We start from the raw sequence: 26776 nt of genomic DNA, 5'->3' as shown, positions 1-26776 counted from the left end.
AGCTTCCATGAATAATTGATTACTCTAAGGAAAAGCTCTGCTTCTTTATTTATCAAATAACCCTTTGCTAACAGATTAGAATAAAGTGAATCATGGGGACATGAGCATAGAAAAGGTTTTTTTTCTCAAGACACATACAAATTATTCTGTGTGAATACTGGTTATCATCAGAGTTAGACAATTAGTTGCATTTGTGTCATCAAAATCTGTGAATTTTTAACAATACAATTTAAAGATAAAAACTATCAGTGGCTCTACCAAGTTGCTGTAAAGCTATTACTAGATTTTAAAAATAGCTGTCAAATGCTTCTTGTGAAAAAGAACTGTAAATAATTTTGACCAATGAATTTGGGGAAGTTGATCTCAATCTTCCACATAAAAAAGTCTCTTGAGTAGCTTTTGTGAAATTCTCTGCCAAAATGGTATGTTTTCTTATAGGACCCTGACTTGCAGACACTGCCAGAGCAGTATTCTGGTAGAGGTTAGTTCAGAATAATGCTTTTCAAGAAAATTGAAATTCATCCTCAAAGTAGGGTTTATTCAAAATAATTTCTTCTAAATGGCTGTGAAAATAATCTTTGGAATATTTGGAATTTTCATAGGTTGTGCAGAAGTTGTTTTATGGGAAAGATTAATTTATTGGTTTCTGGGAAATTTTTATTTTTTTCATAATACTGAGCTATTGTGTGTTATTCAGGAATTATTTGTATATAATATTGCTTCTCATTTCCATTGATCCTTTTCTTAGTAATTCTATTTAAAATATTCTTGTTTCATTTAGTAAGCTGGCTTTTCTATGATATAAAAAACATAAATCAGTGTTTTGATAGGTAAACTTGTTCAGCATTTACAGCTTTTAGCACTCTTCAGTAAAGGGAGATTGGTGCATATAGAATTGAAGTAAAGATACTTATTTCAAGATCGCTAAGGACACTTTTCTTTCTTCCTTTCTATAGTACCTCTTTGTAAAACTGCATGAAGAAGAAATATTCATTTTCAAAGAAAAATAATAGTTTTCTGTAGTGTGGCGTATGGTATGACACGATGCACAATCTGTTTTGAGACTACAGATAACATAACATACAGTGGAACAGCAAAAGCTTTTATTTTTCTTTTTCTTCTCTCTTTACAGATGGACCCAATTCAAAAAGCTGTAATAAATCATACATTTGGGGTTCCTCTTCCTCATCGAAGAAAGCAAATCATATCATGCAACATTTGCCAGCTGAGATTTAATTCTGATGTAAGTCGATCATTTTGTATCAGATTAGAAATATGTACTTATCTTCTAGGATGTGTCATAATTTGCATAAATTGAACCTAAATGAAACGTTGTGATTTCAGTTTGTGGCTCAGCAGATGAAAAGGCTGTAGGATGCTTCAAATAAACACAATTATTTGGTAGTGTTTATACACCCGGCCAGATTTTCCCTGAGGATATATCCCTGCAAGCTCATCAACTTCAGTTGTGCTGCACAGAGTGTAAATAGGAAAATGGATTGATCCATTACTGCTAATAAGGCTGAAATATTTGCTGGGTCCTAATTCTTCTACCAGTCCTGGTTATTTTTGCCTTCCTTTTCAGCCTGTAAATGTTAGAAGTTATTCAGATATACTTATAGTCCTTGTGGATCTACCTTCCTTTTTCTACCCTTACAACAATATCTCTATCTAGCCAGAATTGTATTTTAATGTTCCTGTCCTGCCAGTACAAGCTTTAAAAAAAAAAAAAAAAAAGCAGGTGATTTTTTTTTTTTGTCATTTGGCTCCTAGATTACGTCCTCTCATTCCTTCATCAAGGAAGTAGAGCAAGCTGAGCTGATCTCCAATATACAGAGGAAACCCGTCCCCCATAATTACCCAAGGAAGCTGTGCTGTGGTGCTCCTTGCCAAGGAATACCTGTTCTGGCACAGAAAAGCCTCTTAGAATTTAACTCCTTTATTTCCTTTTCCAGGATCACTGTGTGTGCAGACAAAACCTGACATAGTACAATATATTTTCTGCTGTTCTAGTCTCTCCAGGAAGTATCTTGACATGGGCATGGCTGGTGGAAACTTACCTTCCCCTACCAAATGTCTTTCATTTACTACCTGTTTTACTAATTTAAATATGGAAGTTACTTCTGTCAGAGTGAAAATGTTTGAATGTAGAGTGAGGTCTAACCCAAAAAAGTCCACGAGGTTCCTTCCTCATGCTAGTCATATGAAGAAGTGGAATAATTCTTGTGTGCTGCTGCTTCTTTGTAGGCAGCTATTTATGTACTGATTGTACCTGTTTTCAGTTTATCAATTATTTATCAAAGCCATGAACTTGTCAAAAACTTAAATTGAACCTTGAAGCCTTCTTTTAAGGATTGGCCACCTAGGGATGAAAATAATGCAGCTCTCTTCATTCCCCTCAGCTTTTTATTCCTTAGAAATAATTTTAACAAGATCTCAGTCACCATTTCCAGACCAGTCAGCATCAGGTACTTACTTTCACTGATGACTCCGGGTTTTCTAGTTCATGGACTTGAACAGACACCTTCCTCTTTACAACATTGACATCATTCTCAAACAGTGGTGCAAGGAAGGGTAATACATTCTCTGGAGCTGTCATGTCCCTCACAGATAAAAATAGAAGAGTCAGATTAGGCTCTTCCATTTAGAAGCCAGATGCCACAATTAGGACTGTGGTTATTGAGCCATTCATGGGGAGGGAATGAGGGAGACTTCTGGGCCACAGTGGATCCCACTGACTGAGCAGCCCAGCTCATCACTCATAATTTTCAGTTTTGTCTTGGGACATGCTGAATCATCCACAGTATATAGCTGCAAGAGACATCAAACACTTTGGTGTTACATACCAAAGTGAAACACCTCCTTTCAAAGAGGGTGTACCATTTGTTAGTCTGCAAAAAGATCCAGACAGAAGAGAGGATGAACACATCATTAAAATGATTTTGTCATTAATAGATACACAACTGGGATTGATACATGGAGTGGAAAATTTTTCAGCTGACAGGAGGTAGGCATTTTCCAGAAGAAAATGCTTGAAATAAAAAATCTCCTACACAGAAGCAAAGAAGATATCAGTCAACCCTGATACTTCTTACTCAGAAGACTGGTATGTTCCCATACTGTTCCTTTTCTGCTGCACTTCAAAAGGATTCCAAAAAAGAGAGGGGGAAGAAGCAATGGCCATTTTCAGAGTCATCTACAGTGTCCAAAAAACTGTTTTCAGATTCATTTATACTGGTCACAGCAAACTCTTGGAAGAAAAGCTGCTAAGCAGATATTTAGTTGTCCCTTCACACCTTCAAGGGATAGAGACTTGAACTCCAATTTGCCAACACTGTTCAGTGGAAGATCGTGCTAATGCTCCCCTCTCTCAAAGTTGATCAATATCATTAACTTTATGGAGCAGGGAGACCTTCTTGCTGAGTATCTTTCACTCTCCACTTTTAATATTCATCTAATTTTTAAAGCAACTCCAGTGTTGCTGATTGATGTAGAGATTATGATCCAAATGCTGCCCAGTGATTAACCTGGCACGATAACTCTCCCCCTTTTCCCTACCACACAGGGGAGATTTGTGGATATCTTTTTGGTGGTCTCTTCTCATCCCAGTGCATATAGTTATTGCTGCTGAAAATTACAAAGGGGTCTACTGAAGCATTTCAAGAAATAATAAGTAGTCAGAGTTCCACTGCAGTTTAGAAATGCTTTTCTGCAATGTGAGGGGAATAGGCAGAGCTAAGTTCCTCAGTTGCTTGGGTAATTCTGAATGTCCACCAGTTTTTGAAGCAAAAATGTGCTAAACTAAAGATTTAATGTTGAGACTTAAAGGAAAGAAAAAGAGCTTTGAAGAAAAAGAGCTATTAGCTATCATTTTTTGATAACTCTAGTATATGAATGGCAAGCACAGACATTGTAATTTTTTTCTCTTATAATATGAAAAAAGTTTTCATTTACTGAATATTCCTACCTTTCATTTTCATCATATTTTGTTGAACATGATTTAAAACCATAACAATAATAAATAGCCTTTCTGTTCAGAAACCTAGGGCTTTGTGGCTGTTCTACCAATGTGTCTTTATTTTTAGATGCTGGAGATAGGATTTATCACAGAGTAATGAATAGAAATTCCATTTACCTGCTGCATGACAGTATTATGAAAATGTTTACAATAATACTGGTCTGCGAGATCTTTCATTTTTGCAGAAAATACAGAATTTTCTCCCCTTTGATACAGATTTCTTTCAGAGCAGAAGAGCTTTTTTTCTGGTTATATGTTATCAAAATTACATTTCAAAGAAAAATGAGAAAAGGCAGTACAATAGTCTAAAATCGTTTAGTTTCTTTCTAAAGGAGTTATCTATAAATCTTCATGACAGCTGTGTGTTCAGTATTTCTTTTTAAAATAAATCTTCTAATACAAGGGAAGGCAGGAATGAGCAAGTAACCAAAGCCTCTCCATGCTGAGAAAAAACATTAGAACAACAGAGGTAGGTTCTGTGGAGTCTGTTTCAAGCAGTGAATTTTATCTATATTTTTTTTTTTTGCATTGAGAGAGATCTATATATAACATTTACATTCACATTGTGCATACAATACAGGGCAAAACATTTAAGTATGTGCTTAGCTGCAAGTGTGTGAGTTGCCATTTAGATTTTGTCCACTGCTGAGAGCTATTGCACCAGTTCAGAAGAACTGTTAAATGCATGCTTTATAGTAAACATTAAACATCTGCTAAAAGCACCCTGTAAAATGAAGTCCAGCTGACTTCAGTAGGGCAACTCATGTGCCTACAGGTAGTTCTAGGAGTAAATTTTCTGCTAACATGAGCAATCACAAAAAAAAACCAACAACCCCAACAACAAAAAACAAACAACCCCCCCCAAAAAACCCAAATAACCCCATGTCTTGCAAAAAAAGAGCTTATTAAATTTTCCTCATTTTTTGATCACCTGTCTTGACTATTTGATCTTCCTTTGCCCACATTTCTAATTTCATAATTTGATCAAGGTAGTGACAGTGTCTGTTAACAAGGTCTTGCAAAGGGATTCTCTCCTTCTCTTACCTCTTATTTAATGCAGATGGCTGAGTGATAATCCAGCTGCCTTTAGAGAAAGGTTGGGCAGCATTTTTATGTACTCACAGGACTTGAATTCCATTATGATACATTGTAAAAATATTTCCAAATATGTTAGCCAGAAATTATTATTTGACTTAAATAGCATCAGGAGTAATATTCTCCTGAAAATCATGAGCTGAATGCTCATCGTGGAGTCCTTATTTGTTGGTTTTTTACCTTGTTTTTCTCTATTTCTATAAAGCAAAGGTACCACTGAATCGATACATAGTTCAAGTGTATGAAGTTGTCAGGATTCAAAAAGTGCTGTTCCAGTAAAAGAATAGTGAAGGATTTTTTGGAGGATAAGGATGCAATATAGCTCCACAGGATTTTACTATGGTTCTAACTTTAATGGGGAAAGAAGCAGGACCAGAGGACTTACTTATATTCTATTTAGGGTATGCTTGGTATCTAGAACAAATGATTAAAGTATCAATTTGTAAGCACCTAGGGGATAATAAGGTGATAAGAAACAGCCAACATAAATTTGTCAAGAACAAGTCATGTCAAACCAATCTAATTTTCTTCTTTGACAGGGTAATTGGTCTAATGGATAATAGGGAACAAATAGATGTAATATATTTTGGCTTTAATAAGGGTTGATACAGTCCTATATGACAGTCTTGTTAAGTAAGTATGGGAATATGGTCCAGGTGAAATTGTTAGAAGCTGATTGCACAACAGATTGAAAAACTGTACTGAGAGTAGTTGCTGATGTTTTCCTGTCAAAACAAAAGAACACTACAAGTTAGGATCTGCAGGAGTCTGCTCCATGCTTGCTCCTGCTCTAAATTTTCATTAGCAATGTGCCTGACAGAATAGAGAGTACATATACCAGTTTTGTGGGTGACACCTAGATGGAAGGTGGCAGGCACTTGATAGAAAGTGGCAAGTTCAGGATTGCAGTCCCAAATTATCTTCACCAGTTGGAGAAAATCGTCTGGAATTCCGAAAAGTGCAGTAAATAAAAGCACAAACTATAGTGCTTAGACTGGAAAAATTAAATGCACAAGTAGTAAAATGAGAAATGTCTGGCTTAATGGGTAAAACGGAGTTATAGTCAATCACAATCCAAATATACAGAGACAACTGCTAATGGGGGAAAAAAAGAAAAATAAAAACACCCAACTAATCCTATGATAATTTTTTCCCCAAGATTGTTACATTTATCAATAGACAGGTAAGTATTCCACAGTATTTGAAATTGGTAATGCCTCAGGTGAAGAATTATTTACAGCAGTGGTCATCACACTTTAACAAAAGCATTAGTTGCAGAATTTAGAAGACATCCACTAGCATGACAAGACGTGAAAAAACTTCACTCAGCTAGGGAAAGTAGAAAGAACTGGAGAGATGTCCAGTGGAAAAGAGAAGGAAAATATAGTAGGTTTTCAGTACATGAAAGGGGGTTAATAAGAGAACAGTGACCATTTGATCTTTGTGTTCCTTGGTTTTGATAGAAGAATAAATTTGATTAATTCTTTGGCTTAATTTGATTCAAGAAATTTTTTGTTGGAATATTTGGTGAAGCAATTCTAGCTATAATGGTAGTGAAGTTCTGGAAGGAAACACATAGGGACAGTTGTGGGCTCCCTGTCAGCAGAGGGAGTTAACAAATTAGACACCTGTTTCTGAAGATGGACTGGAAACACTGAGTGTAGTCCCAGAGCTGAGAGAGAGATTATATGACCTTGTGCCTGACTAACTTACAAACCTGTTTCTGTGTCAAATCTGTTATTTTTAAACTTTCAGAGATCTGCTTAAATGGTGTTTGAAGCCATGTGTACTATTTGCCTCAATCACTGTTCTGTGTGTAGCTATAACTGCATGTTCTTATTCTTTGCATGTTTTGTTGTGCCTCTCCAATTACGGAGTAGATTTAGATTTAGATTTCCAATTAACCTTTAGATTTAGAACCCTGCTTTGGTATAAAACCAACAATTTCTGCTTGAATTGTAATGCACAGGTTTCTTAATCAAAGTCACTTGTTGCAGGTATTGCCAGCCATCAAGAGCATTTGTCTATTATCTCAGGGCAGTTTTACTTCTGGTCTTTCCAAACCAATGCATCTGCGTTCTGTGAAGTCATCAGCCCGACTCTTTAAGGAGATTCTCTTGTGCAAACATTTACAGATGCTTAGCATCCCCTTAAAGTCAGTGTTACTCTATGAGGGTATAACATTAATTGCAACATTTGTACTTCACCAAGAATAAAACTTCATCCAGAATTAACTTATTTTTATATATATTAAAAAAACATTTTTATAGATATAATTTATATAAGTATATAACTCCATATATACATGTACATGCTACTTCTTTCTAATAACACATCATCTTTCCTGTACTGTGGAGTTCAGTGTAAGGAGAAACAAATTCTGATTTCAATTGTGGAATTGCACATGCCGCTCATTTGAGATCAGAATGTGAGTCAGAATGGAAATACACTGATAGGTCGACACTTTTCCAGAGATGCTGGTTTATAGTATTCACTGGAAAAAGGGGCAAGTAATCACAGGACGTGATTAGTGCAGAGATTTCCATGGGATATCTGACATTTGTATCAAAACATCAACATGGAAACCCTAAAGAATTGCTAAAAAATCATTCAAGGTATGTGATTTTTTGGCATTCCAAAAGTCTAATCAAATGGCACAGAATATTTTGCATTTACATTGCATACATGACAAATTTGAAAACAACCTAGCATTTTTTTTGCCCAGTTGGATATTCAGTGGAGTCTGTTTTTATAGGCCTAGCCTGCACATTTTAGAAGCATTACCTCATCTTTCCTAGACCACAGTTTTAAAGGCTGCAATATGAATTGCAGTCAGGTCCTGTGCAGGTCTGGTCTTTCCCTATTAGAGAATTCAAACTTTTTTTTTTTTGACAATGTGTTCTATTTTGGAAGAAAATAATCTTATTTTGTTACTTCAGTCCTGTCTTCTGTTAGATGTTGTTTCATTCTGAGATGGTTGTGAGGAACCTTTTTTCATGTAGGAAACAATTAACTTAATTTATAAATTACAAAATCCAGAATAGTCTGTTGAACAATAGTAATGAATTTTCACATAACCTGTAGTTTCTTAAAGTGTTTCTAAAATTCTTAATAGAAAATATAAATTATTTCCTTTTGTTGTAGAAAGTATTTTTTCCATGATTTTCACCTTCTGTACAGTACTTTTATGCACCTATACAACCTAGAAGCAGAAATTATTCATATCTGGCACAGCACCTTGTTGTTTAGCTTCTGAGTACTTTTGGATGTGTTCAGCTGAGTCCCCTGACTGATAGCCTAAGGACGTGGGCACTTCCTTGTCTCTTAAGCATTGCCTACAAACCAAACATTTTGGGTGATCCTCAGTAACTGCTGTAAGTGATCTTTCAGTTGTCTGCAAGCTATGGAGCTCTCTACACGAACTCTTCGCTAATCCTTGTACCTATCTCCTCGTAGTGAAAGTAATCTATTCTGTCTAGAAAATCTGTACTGTTGCAGAACATGGACCAGCCCAGAGGTATCAGTTTCATAGAGGCATTGCCTGAGGACAAGAAGGCGGTAGGAAAGAAGGAAAGTTTTAAGTTATTGGTCTTTAAGAAAGCATACTCTTAATGTCAGCTGGTTACTCAGTCTGTTGCTGGTGGGGAGAGATGGAGTGCCTTGGTGTCCACTGTATTCATGCTACAAGACTTACACTTTCCTCTCAGAATTCACTCTCCAGCCACATTCAGCAGTGGGAGTTGAAGAGAGTGTCTAAATCAAGCATTGGAACAGGCTACCCAGGGAAGTGGTTGAGTCACCATCCCTGGAGTTATGGCGCTTCGGGACATGGTTTAGTGGTGGACTTAGTAGTGTTAGGTTAATGGTTGGACTCGATGATCTTAAGGGTCTTTTCCAACCTAAATGATTCTATTCCAGAAATTCAGGAGAAAGTCTAATGCTTCCAGCTACCTGGTCCCTGCACAAGCAGAGGTTATGGAGAAATGTCCAACATCTACTTCAATTGAGCATCAGGAACATGATCCTTGAGAGATTAAAACATTCAACTTATGAGCAGCTGTTGCTGGTTTAGGACTTAAAGATTATGTAGAACTTAGCCTTTTTTCATTTACCTTTGTCAACTCTTGCTTCCTACCTCTGCTCATCCTACCAGGTTATTTCATTTTCAAAGCACTCACTTTTTTTAATAAAACAAGTCAATAGGTTCGACGTGTCTTGAAAATTACTTGCGTTTGCTAGAAATTATCTGTGAATAGGCAATGGTGCTCTCTGATAGTCCTGTTTACAATTTGCAAAAGATTTATGACCAGTATTCCGACTGTGGAATATGAAGACAAACTTGTTTAAAAGGCTTCTGTTAAAAGACAGTATAAAAGCGGGGAAAAGAAGTCTCTCTTCCAATTCTCTTTTTTGTGTTCCATTCGTGGAAAAGACCGGCCATTTCAGCTGCAAGGAGGAGAGAAACCTCTGCTTTATCACTTCTTGCCATACACTTACTTGTATTTGAGGCATTTTTTCCTGTCAGTTTCCTCAGTCAGTGTGAGAAGTAAATCAGTCAACTCTAATAAACAACTGAAATTTATGAAAAACTGTGATGGCGACTCTTTACAGAAACCACTTTCCATAAGCAAGTCATCACCTAAAAGGAAAGACAAATTGTCAACTCTGCTGTGCAATCTTCATCTAGCTTTGTTTGGTCTGTTCTAACTTCTTCCTTATAGATTTATTTAAAAAAATAAGAATTTGTACAGTAGAGAATCTGAGATTCTGGATTATTAATAATAGGTGCAGATAACAAATTTCACTATAAAAATGGCAAAATATTGTCTGCTTTCAGCCACCAATCAGTGACTCCTGGCTCACTTTCTTAGGCACTGAGAAGGACATAAAGAAGAACTGGGAGAAGAGGAGTAGGCAGGGCTATACGTCAAAGTCTGGACCACAGAAAGAGCTCATAGTGAAGAAAATATGCAGTTTTGTGTGATGTAAAAAGATCTCCCTCAAAATGAATTAAATTATGTAAATTGTATTTTTTCTCAAAAAAAAAAAATCCTAATTTCTTCTAAAAATGCATTAAAAGTAAAGTTACTCTTTTACTTGGCTTTGGTTGATTATACTCTATTCCCACAGCCATAAAATCTTTTCAAATAAACTTAGACTAACTCTGGACACTTTTTTCCCCCCCCCACCCACTTTATGGTCAGTAAAATTGCACTCCCTGGGGTAGCTGTGATATATTATTCTTCACGGTATCTGTGCAGCCACCTATTGTAGAAAATACAATATTTCCTTTTGTGAGAATTACTATTAAATATAACTGCTCCTGATGTAAACAAATTCCACTTCAGAACCTCCAGGCCTGACTTTTTCAGCTCCTTGGTTTTTTTATCCCTCCTCACATGTCTTTTACAGTCTCTGGAGATATTGCTATTCCGTGTACTTACTCACATCACAGCTAACAGCTGGGAGTCTCATCCTCTGAAGGAGTGGAAGTGCAACCCAATATCTGCTTTTAAAAGCTTTATATTGGAATAAAAAAGCACATATTTGAACTATACCTTTGAGGGTGTATTGCCCCACTCGTGCTTTTTTTTTTTGATCTCAATTGAAAATGAAGTCTTTAAAGGTTTAAAACGGCCAAAGGGGACGGACTTCTTTTCAGGAAAGAATCCGTTATGGCACTTACACCTAACTCCCCCATGGCCTTTAAAAGCGTGGTTATGAATTAAAAACATGTATTCAAACTGAGGCAATGCTCTACTGGTAGACCATATGGGTACTTTCATAGATATAATTGTTTGATGAATTGATCTCAAACTGTGATTTTAAAAATACAAGGGTTTATTGTGTTTGGAGTTTATATAGGTCTCATTGTATCATGGTGGAATAACTATAGATACAGATGCATAGTAAATGTACTGAATTCATTTATGTTAGCTCTTTTTGGATGGGCATAAATGTTTCTTTTTATTCTTCAGAAAGGAGATTTTAGAAGGTAGTCTCTGAACAGGTTTTATCCTTTCCCAGCATAGCCTATTTTCTCTGCATCAGTGGACTTGTCATGATAATCAACTTTTTTGTCCCAACCATCAATCACTCCTGATTACAGCTGGGGAGAAGTTCTGTTCTGTTGATCAGCCCATCAGCGCACATAATGTTACACCTGGAGACAAGTGAAAATCATCCCTCAATGGGAGAATCACTTGCCTTCAAGCCTTTTGTCTGAAGTATTTTAATTTACATTTAGAGTCTTGTTGCAGTTGTCAGTGCTTGCTTTCATTTTATTATTTCTTTGACAAAAATAATAAGTTCAGTCGATCTTTCCCTACATGATTAGATGAAGAATGCTTTTTTATTTCAAATAACATCTTATGTTGTAACTTTTTCACTTCATTGTACAAATATTGTGATAATTATCACTATATAAATTAAAAATTAAATGGTTATGTGATACTTCACTAGGAGAAACTTAGTATATGCTAGCCCAGAATTTTTGCAAAAGCTATTTTGTTGGCTTTTAATCAGACACTTGGCTAGGGTAATATTTATCCTTAGTATTCAATTTATGTGAAGTGGCTGTGTAGCAAACTTCATAACAATGAAATAATTAAAAATTAAAGGCATCTGTCCTTTCTTTAAAGGAAATATGGCTTATATTGTCATCATTACTGAATAACACACTTCTGAAAATAGGGGCACTCTATGTATCTAAAGCCAAGCATTTTTCCTTCCTTGTAATAAAGGTGTTTTTCAGTTGTCACAAGAATGATGAAACTTCACCTTGAGTAAATACTTTATGTTTTGCTAATAACTTAAAATGGCTTTTAATTAGCTATCAAAAAAACCAAATGTAGTTTAATTGTACCATTCTTTTTCTTCCCACAGTCACTTTTTCATTTTAGATATCTTTTTAAATTGCCATTGTCACAAGTTTATCCTTTCACAATATCAAAAAAGCACAACATATAAGAAGACTGGAAACCTGATACTTCAAGGGCTACAGGATGAAGTGTAAATGAAGAAGAAAGTAGAATGTGAGAGTATGGGGTAATAAAGATTTGATTAGCAATCATGTTTTTACATAAAAGGTTTAATTAGCAGCAGCAGCAGCTCATTTTCCTATTCCTGCTGGCCATTTTCAGGACAGTGAAATATCGCTTTTTTGCAGTGAGCCATTCCACAAAATAGAAGGTGTTATGTTTTCATTAGATGCAGACATTTCAGTATTATTAACTCTCACCTCAGTCTACACAGCAATATAAAACATGTCCAAATGTCATAATTTAATAGGCCAATGATATATACAGTATTTTAAAAACTATGGGATATTTGCTGAGATGCTTTGTTTTGTTTCTTCTTAAATTGATGATAAAAGCACTAAATTGCAAATCAAATAATCACTCAAACATGCTCACTCCTTACGTTGTCTGCTTGAATACCTTGTTTGCCAAATACAGAATTTCATCACTTGTATAGAAGTTGTTCTTCCAAAGTGACAACCTGTTTATTTTTATGGTTTAGTAATTGATGTGAATATATTGCATAATTATTATTTTACAGGGTACATCAATCTGCATTGCCTTACCAAAGACTCTCACCACTTCTTATTGTCATGACATAAGAGAAAATTTTCTTTTGTTGTTGAATAGAGATATTTGATGGTTCTTCACTAATACAATTGAAGTCAAATAGCCTGCCACATCGTACCTGTCATTGCTTGTAAATATATTCTCTAACATGATTTTCATACCAGAATCTTATGTAGTGATAAACAGTTACGATAAAGTCAATTTCTAAGGTAAACACGTTCTGAGAAGCAGCAATAAGTGAGTAACAATGTCTGAAGATGTCAGAAAACATGGAGTATATGGAAATAATTAACAACTTGGACACTGGAGGAATGAAGGTTTTTACTGCATTTAACAGTATTTTATTCTATATAATTCCCAGTGGCTAAGAATTTTTTTTCTAAAATTAATTTGCATGACTAATCTGTATCTATGTAGTGCTTGAAAAGGCTGTAAGAATGAAAATTCCTTCACAGAAGAGCTAAGAAAATGTACATCATATAGTTACAAGTTGGAAGAATTTTTAATAAAATGCACTAAAAATGGTGACGCACCATTTTGGCTATTCTTCTAGAGTCTGAGCCCCATGTCTCCATTGGTGAGACAGGCCTTACTAGCAAGTCGAGCCAACAGGGCATGAGATGTAGAGAAAAACCTGCAAGATTATTTCTGAAATTCTTGCACTGTAAATAACCACATATTCTGGCCTACTTACTAAAAACCAAAACAATTGACAAGAAGTAAGGAGAGAACATATTCAGGAGAAGAAAGGAGCAGATGCAACGACATTCAGCTGCAGGCATCACGAGTGGTGGGGACTCCAGCAAAAAAAAAGGGTTCTCATACAGACTCTTGGCTGAAATAGATCGGGTTGTATTAATGGTCGCCACTTAGTCATTTCTCTCTTGTAGGGTTGATTGCATTTGCCCAAGCAGGGGTTCAGTAGTTAAGACATGTCTCAACCCAAGGCACAAGTTCTGTCATCCTTCCAAGAAGGATCTAATTTTTTATTATGCATGTTCTGCACTAATAGAAGAAATGATTCTATGATTCTATGAAATTGTAAAGAAAAAGGAATTCCTATGGAGTGGAAGATGTGCATTTCATACTTGAGAGAAGTTTGTTACAACATTGCATTGTCTAGGCTAATAAGATGAGCAAGATGATTTCTTTGACTCACATCATGAGAGAAAACCAATGCACAGTTTTCACTGGTGTGACCATGTTTGCTGTTTAGAGGTGGAGAAGAAGTATGGTTTCTGGTGGTGAGAAGCTGAACTTTGTGTGAATTTTACACGTGCTGCACAGTCTTTGAACTGCCAGCACTGGTAGCTTAATGATCGAAAGCAAAATTCTGTGTTGAAAAGGATCTTGCCTAAACTATGAAAGCAAGTTCCGAATTGGTTTATTCTCTCTCCAAATCCCATAGAAAATGAGTGGAATTAATCAAGGGCAAATCGATCTTTTCAAAAAGTTAGCACTAAGAAAAACTAGGTGTTTGCTCTGATGACTCTTATTAACTGGTTTTTCTATCACTTGTAACCATTTTGAGGATGAATATTCAGTTGTGGCTGTAATGGCTGTTTAGTTGCAGGCATCAGTCTGTGCTACTTCAGTCAGAACCAAAGTCAAGGTCCCAAGAGAAAATGGGCTCAATATTTTTGTCATGTTTCTTGCTGAGTGTCCGTTGATATAGATAGGCAACTGTTAATCATGAGATACACTGGAAATAATTTCTCAGGGAACATGTTATTGGTATGGTCTGAATTATTCTGTAATAGTGATTTTAAAATAGTAGAGGTACTGTTTAATTGGTGATTCGCTTAGAACCTGGAGAATACTATGGCTCATTTACACAAGGAGCCTACAGCTAAATATCTGTGCAGTATACACTGCTTTACAGATGTCAGATGAGATCTTTTCTCTAGAGACCTTATTTTCTAATAAGTCAGAAATGAAACGAGAATATAAGGTAGGGAGAGCAGCAGGGGATCGGCAAATGAATCAATGGAAAAATACTTTCTGAAACCCATTTTTAACTTTTCTTTAAAGAGGGAGGGTTTGACAACCAGTAGGAATATGATTCAACTTATTAGATAACATGTTAGAGCAGTTGAAGTCAAGCCTGTAAAAAATGCCTGAGGGTAAGTAAGAATAAATGTATTTTCAGAATTTGTAGTTTATGGAATAAATGGTTGGAGTAGGTGTGTTGTTCTAAGGCATGCGAGAGGGAGAAGGAGCTATGTAAGAGAAGAGACAAATAAACAATATTGAATAACAGGTGCGATGATGCAGAGTAGGAGATCAATATGTCCAAGGAAAGGAGACTGAGTCTGTCATAGTTTGTGATTCACATTTGGGATATAGTGACAGAGAAGAGGTGATTTGAGAAATGGAAAATTTCAGGTGGCAGAGTAAACAGTAGGAGAAAAATTAGAGCCATCCTGGAGCTATTCATGCTGAATGATGATAAAGATATTGGTTGAAAGCAAAGGAGAAGTCATCCCAAAGAGAGTGTGTCCCAATCCAGAGAGTAGAAAGGCCTGAAGACAGAATCCTGAAATACATTAGTCTGGCCAGTGCAAGTCTTGTTTTTCAACTGGAAGGAGGTTTGTCATCCAGACATTCTCCAACTGAGGCTTCTTAGGATTCAGATCTTCTTTAGAGTCAGCCTTAATGAATATTTTTTTTTTTTCCCCTCACTACTTAAGCCTATATAAAAGTTAAGTTGGCTGAAGTCTATTAATTAGCTCTTTTCTTGTATTTGCAGTAAGGAATAATGACAGAAGTGCTTCTAGAATAGTTTAAATGGGTAGCTGCTTTAAATCTGCATTTTTAAAATTAACAGAGATTACATGTTATCTCTCTCAGAAAGTCTACTCATATGCAAAAGATTATGATTTCCATATTCCCTGAACGGGAAAATGAAGGCCGAAAATACTTCTCTACTTTTCCCCTCAATGTGCTGCCTTCCACCCCCACCTATGTCCTCATGAAATCAGCTTGGTGATTTATTATGGCTGCTCCTGAAATGAAACAGGTAACAGAGTAGTAAGAGATTGATTCACAGTGAGGAAGTATAGCCACTTACAGTAATTGGACTATGAATTTTAATTCAAATCCTGAAATTGTTTGTTGTTACAGTCACAAGAATCTGTGTGTTTTGCAGGCATGAGTTCTTTTTTCTATGAAAAGAGGTCCCACCAATACTAAATATGCATTTTTAATTGAGCAGTTATCTTCATAACAAGCTGATGGGTTTGAACTGAAGCTAAGAAGGCAGGATTTTGCTTGGCTGGGGGGCTAACAGAGGCTCATCGCGTTTCAGTATGGTGTTCACAGAAACATGAATTGCATATACAACAAGGTGGGGGCCTTTAGTATTTCACTGCAAGCTGTTCTGGTGTGTGTAAATGTGCAGTTTCAAACTGATAAGTGATGGATTTACCCTTGAGTCCCTTTGGCTGGGCAGAAGCATAATTCTCATCGTTCTCTTTTACCAGCACCACAAAAGATAAATCAACAGGATGATGATCTTATCATTAACATCAAATCTCAGGTAATTTTCTGAAATTCTTGCACTGTAAATAACCACGTATTCAGGCCTACTTACTAAAGCTGCCAATTTTGTGTGAGAAGGTCATCCTTAATTTCTGTTTGTTTAATGAACAGTAGTGGACTCTACCCCTTTTTAGAGATGTCACTGGTTTAAATGGGGAGAAGGAGAGGGGACTGTACAGCCATGTAGAGCAAAGATTCATGTCGACAATGCATTCTGTTGCTGGCTCCTGTGGTACTAAGCTGTGCAGTCAAAAGACCACCAGGGCCTATGATGTAGTCAGTCTGATCAGGTAAAGAAGGTAGAGGCTCTTTCCTATAAAAGGTCATGGGGTTTTAGACCCATATTCCTGAACCTGCAGAAGTCATAGACTTGTATTTGACTGACTGAAAGGCGTGTTTGCACTCGACTGAATGAACGGTTCGGCTATAGATTTAATCTATCATTAGTAGACAACTGCTTGTCCTCCTACCATGTTTGGACTAGTAAACCCTTTGGCTTAGCCTGAAAGCTCCCAATTATATTCCTGGCCAGCTGTCTGCCTGAAGAAACCTGTTAGATTTACTATGTGTAAGCCTGAAGGTCCTAATACATCTTAAAACTCTCAGCTGGAAGTAAATATCTGGTTGGTATTTGGAGTGCAATAAAATGTATTTTTTAGGAGACTGAAAGGCAAAAATGTTGAGGCTGAAACTATCTGTGAGGTGAAACTGAGGAAGCACTGAATTAAAGATTAAAGCCTCAACCCTCTATGAAGACAAAGTATTGGAAAGAATGAGAAGTTAATTCTTGTCTGCACTTGGTAGGACTCTGGGTGCTAAAGCCAGTTGTCCTATTCCTCTGTAAATGGCTGTACATGTGTCCTGACAGCTTTTGGGATCTTGTTTGGAGAGTGTGACTTCTCTAAGTCATCAGTAGGGCTCTGGATAGTACCTGGGATCCTACTCTCACCCCTTCTTTGAGGTACAGTCACAGTGCTGTACAGTTCAGAATTCTTATTACTCGGTAAATGTGTGCATCGTTAAGTGGTGATCATTTATCTGGTTTATGATTTGGCTTGCAGAGTAGGTGGCACACAGGGGCACTTCAGCCAGACCTGGGAGTGGGGACCTCACGAGACTCTGAGGAGAAAGGCACGTACAGGCACAGGGGTGACATGGTTCCAGCCATTAGGGCCACGATGAACTCTGAAAGCCAGGAAAACGCCTGGGAGAGTTAACGGTTCTTCTCGGGAGACTTACGTGACTCACTGGCAATATTTATCATAATCTTGATAGATCATAGCAACCTACTCCTCCAAGTACTTGCTTTTACAATTACAGTGTTTGCTCTCTGGTATTACCCTTCCTTATCCATTGTTTGAACTTGCACCCTTAACGTTCCTTTAAGGTAGGGTCCTTGGCTTTCTGGTCTATCTAAGGTTCATTCATGTTGGAATAACTGTCATCATTGAAATGGTTTATAGTGTAAAGCACTATATTTGGGAGATAAATTGAGTTATTCTATTTATTTTTATTGCATCTTGGTTGTATCTTTATTATGGGATGGACTTGGACGTAATTTGGCTCCAGGATCAAAAATAGGAAATTACTGTAAAATGGAAAGATAGTCACACAGATTCAGTCAAGACTGAGAATTCTGAGGGTTATCTGCCTTCTTCTGATGCTTTATTCCCTAGATATCATTATGTGGTGTTTCTGATATATGCTGTGGCTTTATGTCTGTCCATAAACTGATCCACAGATTATTTGCAACCCAGTAAAAAAAGCAGAACAAAACAGATTATATCTCTCTGACAAAAATGTGAGAGTCTTTGTTAGCTTTATAGCTGGATGTCTGCTGGATATGTATATCAAGTGTAGTCAACACTGGAACCTTCCCATCTAGTATAATATTTCTGGTGAGATGGCAGGTTGCCTGTGGTGTGTGTAGCCGTATATATATATATATATATACACACACACCCCTACCTTTCACAAACAGGTTCGCTGTAATATAAAAGAAACAGGAAAATAGTCTGTGCGGACCACTCAAATGGTGTGGTTGTCTCTAGCAGTGTTAGGTAGAAAGTAGTAAAGAAAGAGCGGAGAAACAAACCAAGTCATTTCCATTTGAGAGAAATTGTTCTGGGTGTTCTCAATTTTCATTTTGTTACTATTTCGTGGAGTGTATGTATGTATGACATACCAGCAGCAGCTGAGTCTGAGAACATAGCACCAACCAAGATAATGTAGTTACCTAAACAAATGCTATAGTGAGGGTAACGAAGTAGCATATTCCAAGTTGCGTGTAACACATTTTGTGGTGAAAGCATGGCTTTTTTTGCTCAACTGATGTGTTTCTGTGATGCTGTACATTTTGTTTTGTTAAATTCTTTGCACTGGGTCCAGGTGGAGCACTTGCTTTCAATAGCCAGTCCAGGGTGAAATAAACATCAACTTTTTTGTTGACTTAAGTGACGCCAGGATTTCACCCACACAATCTAAACTTAATATGCTTGCTATCTTTTTTTTTTCTTTCTCTCAGGAAGGAGGTCCTTGCAATTTCCAAAGGGCAATGAAAACAGCATGGTTCATTGTTTCTAGATTTTGGTGCATAATGAATTCATAGGAGTGAATATTGAAACAGTTGTAAAGCTCCTGCCAAAATGTCATTTCTTTATGAGAAAAGTAATGAATTATATTAGCTAAGCTCAAAAGATAACTTCCAAATCAATATGCAAGAAGTTGATCGATAATATGCATGTTAGGAAGGTAGCAGAACACATTCAGGATATGAATAAATGAACTAAAGAAAGTTCCTTTGCAACAAGGCTTCTAGAGTAATTCGCTAACTTCTTATCATGGGTGATTTCAACATAGATGTCAATGGAGCTTGGACTATTGAAGCAAATAGCTCATTCTTGAAGATCTTTTGTTGTTTTTAACACATTGAATTAGCTCATTACTTCTGAGTATGTAGTGGAAAATAGCATCTGTTTACACTGCAATAATATAAAAATTACTTACCAGTAACAGAATAAGAAGCAATTTGCAAAAGCTAATCATATTTGTGCACTTGTCTGTAAAAAGTAAATTGTTAATACATACCCAAGGGAAAAAGCACTTATTGGTTTATGTAATTTAATAGTAGTGTTAAGCATAATATATTAAAGAATTTTTTTTTTAGGATTCAGTTTTAAAAGTCATAAGTATATGAACATAAAAAGCATAGTTGTCCCATATTGCTGCTTCACCTGTACTTAGTGATGGTTGAACTCCAGAAAGCATCTTGAAGCTCATTGTGCCCAAATCAGTGTCAAACTGTCCATACACCCCAAACGTACAACACCAGCTTAGAAACCTACTAGGAGATTTCCTTAGTGAGAGTTCTGTCTTCATCTAGCTAGAAGTTTTCGGTAGGTTGTCCTCCATCATGTAAGTTTGGGGTGCTGCAAAGCATACTGAGGCATACTCAGAATTACCACAGCAGTGAGACGCCATGGGTGTAAACTGAGAGCTTTTCACAATTTCAGTTCATCATTGGAGGTGAAGTTAAAGATTCTTTTCATTTTACTCGAAGAGGATTCAGAAATCTCTACAACTTTTTACAGAAACCAGTTTTCCAGAAGTAATTTTGTAGGGACCAGGGCAGATATGTTAGCTTTTTCTTAGCCCTGTGTGGTCTCATTGTGCTGTATTTGCATGTCCCATGTGCAGACTTTTTACCATGAATGCTATATGCAAATTCGCCATGTTTCTCCCCTGACATTTTCTTTTTCTTCAGAAGTCTAGAGAGGAATGCTTTGTTCTGAACTCACATCTCAACACAAAACTTTGAAAGGGGCTTCAGTCTGTTGTTTAAGAACAGTATACTTTTATATATCTGCTTGCGGAAATGGCAACTGTTAAATTCATTATTTTTAAAGGATAGAAGGAAGAGGAATCTTGAATATTCTTCATTATTTGTTGAGGTATTTTAATACCTCATTAGTTCTGATAGTATTATCTCTTCTTGGTTAGTGATGTCATCAAGTGTCCATGGCTAAAATTTTATAAAAAGGACACAAAAAGAATTAAGTCTTTCATTTCATACAAGTGTTATGTGAATTAAGTAAGCATTTCTTCAGGTGTTAAGGTCATGCCTGCAAGGTTAAACTAACCTCTTATTAAACTACAGTGCTTCTTAATCGCTTCAGGAGCATTCCAACAATTAGTGGACTTGGAGGGAAAACTGTTAAATGTTACTGACTTAATTGTACTAATTTACATATATCAGATCTCTGTAATTCTTAATTGAGATGTGAGAAGTTTGGGGTTTTTTTCCTTTCATTTGAGTTACAGTTACCATAGGTTGATGGGAATCAGCGCTGAGCAATAACAAAAGGAAGAACAGCATAAAAACAATAAAGAGCAATAAATAAGTATAAATATGTTAATAAGTATTGTGAAAAGGTATGAAGGGATTTGCCTGCTCCAAAGAGTTTGGAGTCTCAGCATTAATTTTCAGTACCATTTGGAAATTTCACTCTTTAAATAATCTCTCCCCAAACAATTCTAAAACATGAAAAGGTGTCTTAGGTTTTAAAATCAGAAAGGGTTCTTATACCTGTATAGTTTGACCTTTTTTATATTACACACCATAAAATTTCATATAGCTGTTCCAGTTTTGAACCTGATAACCTGTGAAGGAGTTGAGAAACATAAAAGCCAGTGTGACTGAACCTGAAATACAGAGCATCTCTTAGGCACTTGTCCTAGAACACTTCAGCATATAAAATGTCCTGTTGATTTCAGAGGGGCTATTCTTATCCAGTAAGGTTTGTAGAATTGCAACTGGTTTCTTGTAGCTTCAGTAAGTATTTGGTTTTGGTCAATGGAAAAAAATAGATTTTCAGATTTCAGTGTAATGCGAGGTAGAGGGAACGAAGGTTTGTAGGAAGGAGACAAAATATAACTGCAGTGTAAATAGTAAGTAATGTCAGAACATTCTCATTAAGTTTTGTGTACTGCTTTGTATTCCTAACCATGGCTTCTTACATAGAACCTAACCGATAGCTTAAAGGAGTGAAAGATGCTGATCTGTCAGCTTTGTACTGGAAGATATTGTTGCCTGTTCTGTATTGCTGATAGTACAACAACCTACTTGTGTTAATAAATAAACCCCATTTTTCAGTCTGCACAACTTTTGGAACAACTTAATCTATCCATATATATGTATTACTTTAAGAACAAACTATTTCTTTTATAACTAACTTGCATCACAAGTAGGTCTGTGTGCACTGCGTATATCTAAAGGAGGTTATTCAAAGTACTAAGGTTCTGACCCTGCAGTAGCTGGTAGAACTTGTGTGCTGGCAAACCTCGTAGGTATACACAGCATCTCGTGGACTTCACTGAGGCTCTGAATATGTTCACAGAGTCACCCGAGAATGACTGAAAGCAAGGTGAAAGGAACAAAATTATGTAAAGGAATAAATATAACTGTATTGTAGACTGACTGATCTTCAGGTTTTCCTATGCCTCACAAACCTTTGTTCCTTTTGGAAATTTTGATTGTTTTTCTCAAAATATTTTCTTCTTGGCTAATCGTTTAGGTAAAACTAGTTTTCAATGCGAATTTGCTTCCATGATACACCACTAGTTTTTATCACCACTTAGGCATTTATTTTCTATTAATATTAATTCCTTATATAAAACATAATTTACTTTTTTTTTTAAGTAGGAAATAACGTTTATTCATTTTAATTTTTATTCCTCTCTCTTTTTCATGTAACATATATTTCCTCCCAAAGAGAGAAGTCCTGTGGATAAACCTACAGTAAGACTTTTTAAGCACTGGCATAGGACTCTTTTAGAGACATAAAATTTGTCTAAATGAGCCAGGAACTAGTGGGCTGACACTTCTTTTATTCCAAGAAAACACATTGCCTTTCCATGGATGTTTCTGTACCTGGAAGGCTTGGATTCCTCTTGGAATATAAGGAGAATGAATGAATCTGTAAACTCTTCCATCATAGTCCTAACCTTAAATTATCAATCTTTGTGCAGCTGTGAAAAATTTTCACAGTGGAAAAGTTCGCATAATATTTTACATATACTTACAGCCTTCTACAAGAAGGCTGGATATTTAACCTGGGAAGCACCTAACTACTGCCAAGTCCACATAAAACAGAGCTGGAATCAGGAAATTTAAGCTTTTATGTTTCTTATTTGTGGGTTTTGAATTTCTACTTATGGGTAGGAGCTGATCTAAAGGACACAGAAAAGTTTTATATTAAAATAACTATTGAAATATAAATTGAAAATCCAAAATGAAAAATTTGTGTAACTGTATATTTGAGTATAAGAATGAGAAAATTGAATCAACATTTTTCTAAAGACAAACTTCAATTTTTAAAACTTCTAATAACTGTAGTATTAAAAACAGTAATTCCAATAAAAGTATTAAGACTGTGCTTAAGAGCACCATGAAAATATTTCCGTGTACTCTGTTTTGTGGTTTTGTACATACAGGTTTTATTAACTTGTTTGTGATTTCAAATATAAAGTTCAAATGCTACTGTATTAATTGGAATTTAAATATGCACTTTTTAAGCTTTTCCTGTTTTCCATAAAATTTCTTGTAGTATCTTTGTGTCTAGCTTACCACTATTCTTCCCTGATGCTTTGATTCAGTCAAAAAAATCTGAAACTCACAATTCAGTGAGATTGCTATTATGAACGTAAACAGACAAAAATGGTTTCCTTGGCAACAGAAACCAGGTGAAAACACACAAGCTACGCTAAATGCACACATTCAACTTTCTTTAGTTATCAGTTCACAAGCTGAATGCAAAGAGAATCAAGTGTTTTATGCTCAGTCAGTGTAAAGTTTCCAAAAAAACTGAGGCTCTGGGCAGCTAAGTGTATGTGTACACCCTCGAATCCCATTAGCTGTTGTGAACTGTGACAAACTGAGATTCAAAAAGGTGTTGGCTACATATCCACCACTTATTTTTCAGATAACATCAGAAAAGACTCTGAACTTTTCAACACTATTCAGAAAAGTACTGTCTTTAAAGCAGTTATTTTAAATTCAACAGCATCCATTGTTTTTAAGTAAACATTGTTTGTGTATAACCTGAACACTGAATTACATTTACATTATTAAACTCATTATTAAGTAAATCACAACCATATTGTATCATGGTGAGCTTGTTTTCTTTGTTGTTTCATAGATAGATTGTATATCAGCTTCCACTTTTAGGATTGCTATTATTGACGTATTATTCAAAAGGTGTTAATTAACACAATGAATATAAGATGTGTAGGTGTGTCTACTGCTAGCAGAGGGAAGCTGGGGTACGTTTCTACAAAATTATGATGTCATATATCATTTGCTCAAGTTCTCAGATCCAAATATGTCAGTTCCAAATTAAAGACTGGAAGCATATATGTTATATTTACTAAACTGAATAAATACATGGTTTATTTTATCATATGAGTAGCACATAGCACTGTGTATAGATTAACCTTCTTCTGTCTCATCCTAAAATTAATCTGAGATTAATTACTTGGTTAATGTGAATGGAAAAACTCAAACGAGTTGAAACGCTGACTACAATAAGATTTACCATGGGGAAAATAAATGCTGCTGCCAATTAGTACAGTAAAGATGAGAATAAATGTTAAAGTTAATTTCATTGATTATACCAGTTTTCCAAAGAGCATGTTTCATCTCCCCACCAAAAGAGCTCCCTAAAAAGCAAACATTATTACTATGGAAGTTAGTATGTAAAAATTTCCAGAGACCAGAACTTGATAACCTTGTCAAAATGAGTTTAAAACTGATCTGCTTTAACAGTAAAAAGCATAAAATAGATGGTAAAGCAAGTAGTCTGTTTATTGAATTTCAAGATGCAATGAACTTTTGTTGTACTGCATGAAGTACTGGCGTCCTTAAAAGAAAAATGACGGGTATTGGAAGAGGTTGATTACTTGAGCTATCTTCCCTTCGGTATATATGCTTTGACACTGTGTATGTGTACTTGGAATGCAGTGTGAAGTGTATTATATCTAGGCAATTTTTTGTATCTTGCTTAGATAGTTTCAGGTAATGCCACACTCAATGGCAGCCTATAGTGCAAGCAGATGCATGGTCATAAAGATACTGTGTTACAGGGCAAGTGATATTAAGCAGGAAATTTTGACCTTCTGTGACTGACCAAGATAAAATAGCTTTTCCTTTCCATAATGAAAATATTTGATTTTACTATAAGATAGATGATTTTACCATAAGACTGGGGTCGATGCCAATCTCTTACAAGGTGATGCAGACTCTTGCCAGGTGCAGTCTCTCACTATTATATAAATGGCTCTGGAAAGAGCCCAAGCACAGGGAGTGGGATGGAGTAGCTTTGTTAATGCAGAGGAGCTAAGCGAGCTCAGAAAGCACCCATTTGCTCTGATCCTTCAGTCTCAGGGTGCATTCATGAGTGTATTGAATAAATGCTTTATGAAGGAGAAGAGGGAACAGAAAGTTTTTCTTTCCATGGAAAGAGAAAATTAAATACCTGGGAATTAACATGCTGGAACATTTATTTTATTCTACCATAATAATGGAGAAATGTTTTCTATAGAAAGGTCCTTTTTGGTACTTGCTCTGGTATTGTATATTTGGCTCTAGGGAAAGGGCCAAATTGATCACTCATAGTTTAGGGGGCAAAAGCCTTCTCTCGGAGCATATCTGAAAGAAGATATATTACACATGTCCTCGGCGTTTTATACCACAGTTATATCTGAGTCCATAATGTAATTAGATCTCTGGCTCTGTATTACAGACTGGTGTTGATGATAGAGTGCACAAAAAATTGAAATGACAGAATTCAAACACAATTCAGAAGATAAAGATAAGCTTAGCAGAAGGAAGAAATGACGACAGGCAACATTTATCTGCACTATAATTGACTGCAGATTGAGTTTGTATATATCGGGCAGAAATCGGGATACTCTTCTTGTTCAACATGAAACATGTCACCGTGTTGACATCACCTTTAAAAATTACATTATATGTCTTCACTTAATCTCCTATTCTGCAAAGGCTTGCACAGGTACTTAGCTTGTTTGTCCCTTGTACTGTGAGTCTGTGAAGCTCTGCTGACGTCTGTGGAGTTCCTCTGTTTTCTAGAAGGTCAGCATAGGACTTGTGAGTAGTCCTGAATTTCCTGCGTGTACTCACTGGCCAAGCAAAACAGTAGGTCTTGTAAGAAATTATTTTTGAAAATTTAAAATAGCCTCAAATAAAAGCTTACTACTAAATAGAGTATATACATCTCAGCACAAAAGACTGTACAATCCTCTTCTCATTTTATCAGGTGTGGCTCACAGTAAAAGTCCTGCCCTAGGCAGAACCAACTGTTGGCATCTCGAGGCTGTAAGACTTTCTGTCTGTAAAATTCTTCTGTTTACTTACTGGAGAAGTTCCGTAGAGATCACCTCAGGTTCTGTAAATAGCACATACCTGGTAGTATACAGATGTCTCAGCTGCATACTGCAACCTTCCCCGAGCTCAGTGCTGTCATCCTGTCATCACTGACTGGACAGGTTGGTCAATCAGTCTGGACTGGCAACTTTGGAGTCATTAGAAAAAAATATGATAACTGTTCCAAAAATCAAAAGGTCTTCTGATTTTCATCACTTTCTTGTGTGCTTATAACAGATGTAAAATTCTATTTAAATACTTTTTGACAGACCAACTTTAAGAAAACATTCTGTACTCAGAGATTAAGACAATGTGTAGCATAGCCATCTCATAAACAATTTCCCTGACTTCACCAAAGGACAGAAGCCCTCTTGGCTTATGCAGTTGTGTGTTACTGCTTTCCATGTGTGCCCAGCTCACTGACAGTATTAGTTTGAACCAGGAAACTCATTTTTTGTTGTTAGAGCTTTTTACTCTGGAGGATCCTGACATCAGTTGCTGAGGTATTAGCCAAAATTGCTACTATTGTACTGGGAATAGCAGTAGAGGTGATGGTAGCGTACAGTAGCTGGTAAAAACAAAGACATGAGCTACTGAAATCTGAGATAGACAAAAAGGACTTTTCAGCACTCTCAGGCCTTGTTTGTGGCTTTCTAAGGGTGCAGACACACTGCAGCCTTGCTACTAATTGGCCAGAAGACAACATGGAGCAGAGCACTCTCCACAATGGACATCTTTCAAAATGTATTGTGAAATGAGAAAGACATAATACAGGAAAATTTGATTGAATTTTTGCAAGGAAGAATCAGTAAAACATATTCGCTACACTTTTTCTGAAGAGTTCTTTTCTTTGAGCTTGTTTTTGTTATGAAGGTATTGCCTAGAAGGAATGACTGAGGCAGGAAAACAATCTGTAAGAAGATTGGTAATATCCAAAGGGAGGATATTCCTCCAGAAGGACCAGGAGGGATATGAAAAGGATAGAATATGCAGTGCTGCTAAGTTGAAAAGTCTCTGAGAATAGGAGGAGACTCTTTTTTGTCTCAATGCACAAAATTAAGCACAGTATTTTTGTTGGATGAATGCCTGAAGAAC

General features: G+C 36.2%; 1 protein-coding gene across 1 annotated transcript in view; it reads left to right on the top strand.

Annotated features, from left to right (window-relative positions):
• Positions 1-26776, top strand: part of ZNF385D (zinc finger protein 385D) — a 420720-nt gene that overhangs the window by 326685 nt on the left and 67259 nt on the right. The window contains exon 4 of the mRNA XM_059818926.1: positions 1133-1243. Within this exon, the coding sequence (XP_059674909.1) occupies positions 1133-1243 (111 nt within the window). The remainder of the gene's footprint in view (positions 1-1132; positions 1244-26776) is intronic.

The sequence above is a fragment of the Gavia stellata genome, chromosome 6, assembly GCF_030936135.1.
Source record: "Gavia stellata isolate bGavSte3 chromosome 6, bGavSte3.hap2, whole genome shotgun sequence".
Lineage (NCBI taxonomy): Eukaryota > Metazoa > Chordata > Aves > Gaviiformes > Gaviidae > Gavia > Gavia stellata.
This window is presented reverse-complemented; position numbering and strand designations above follow the sequence as displayed.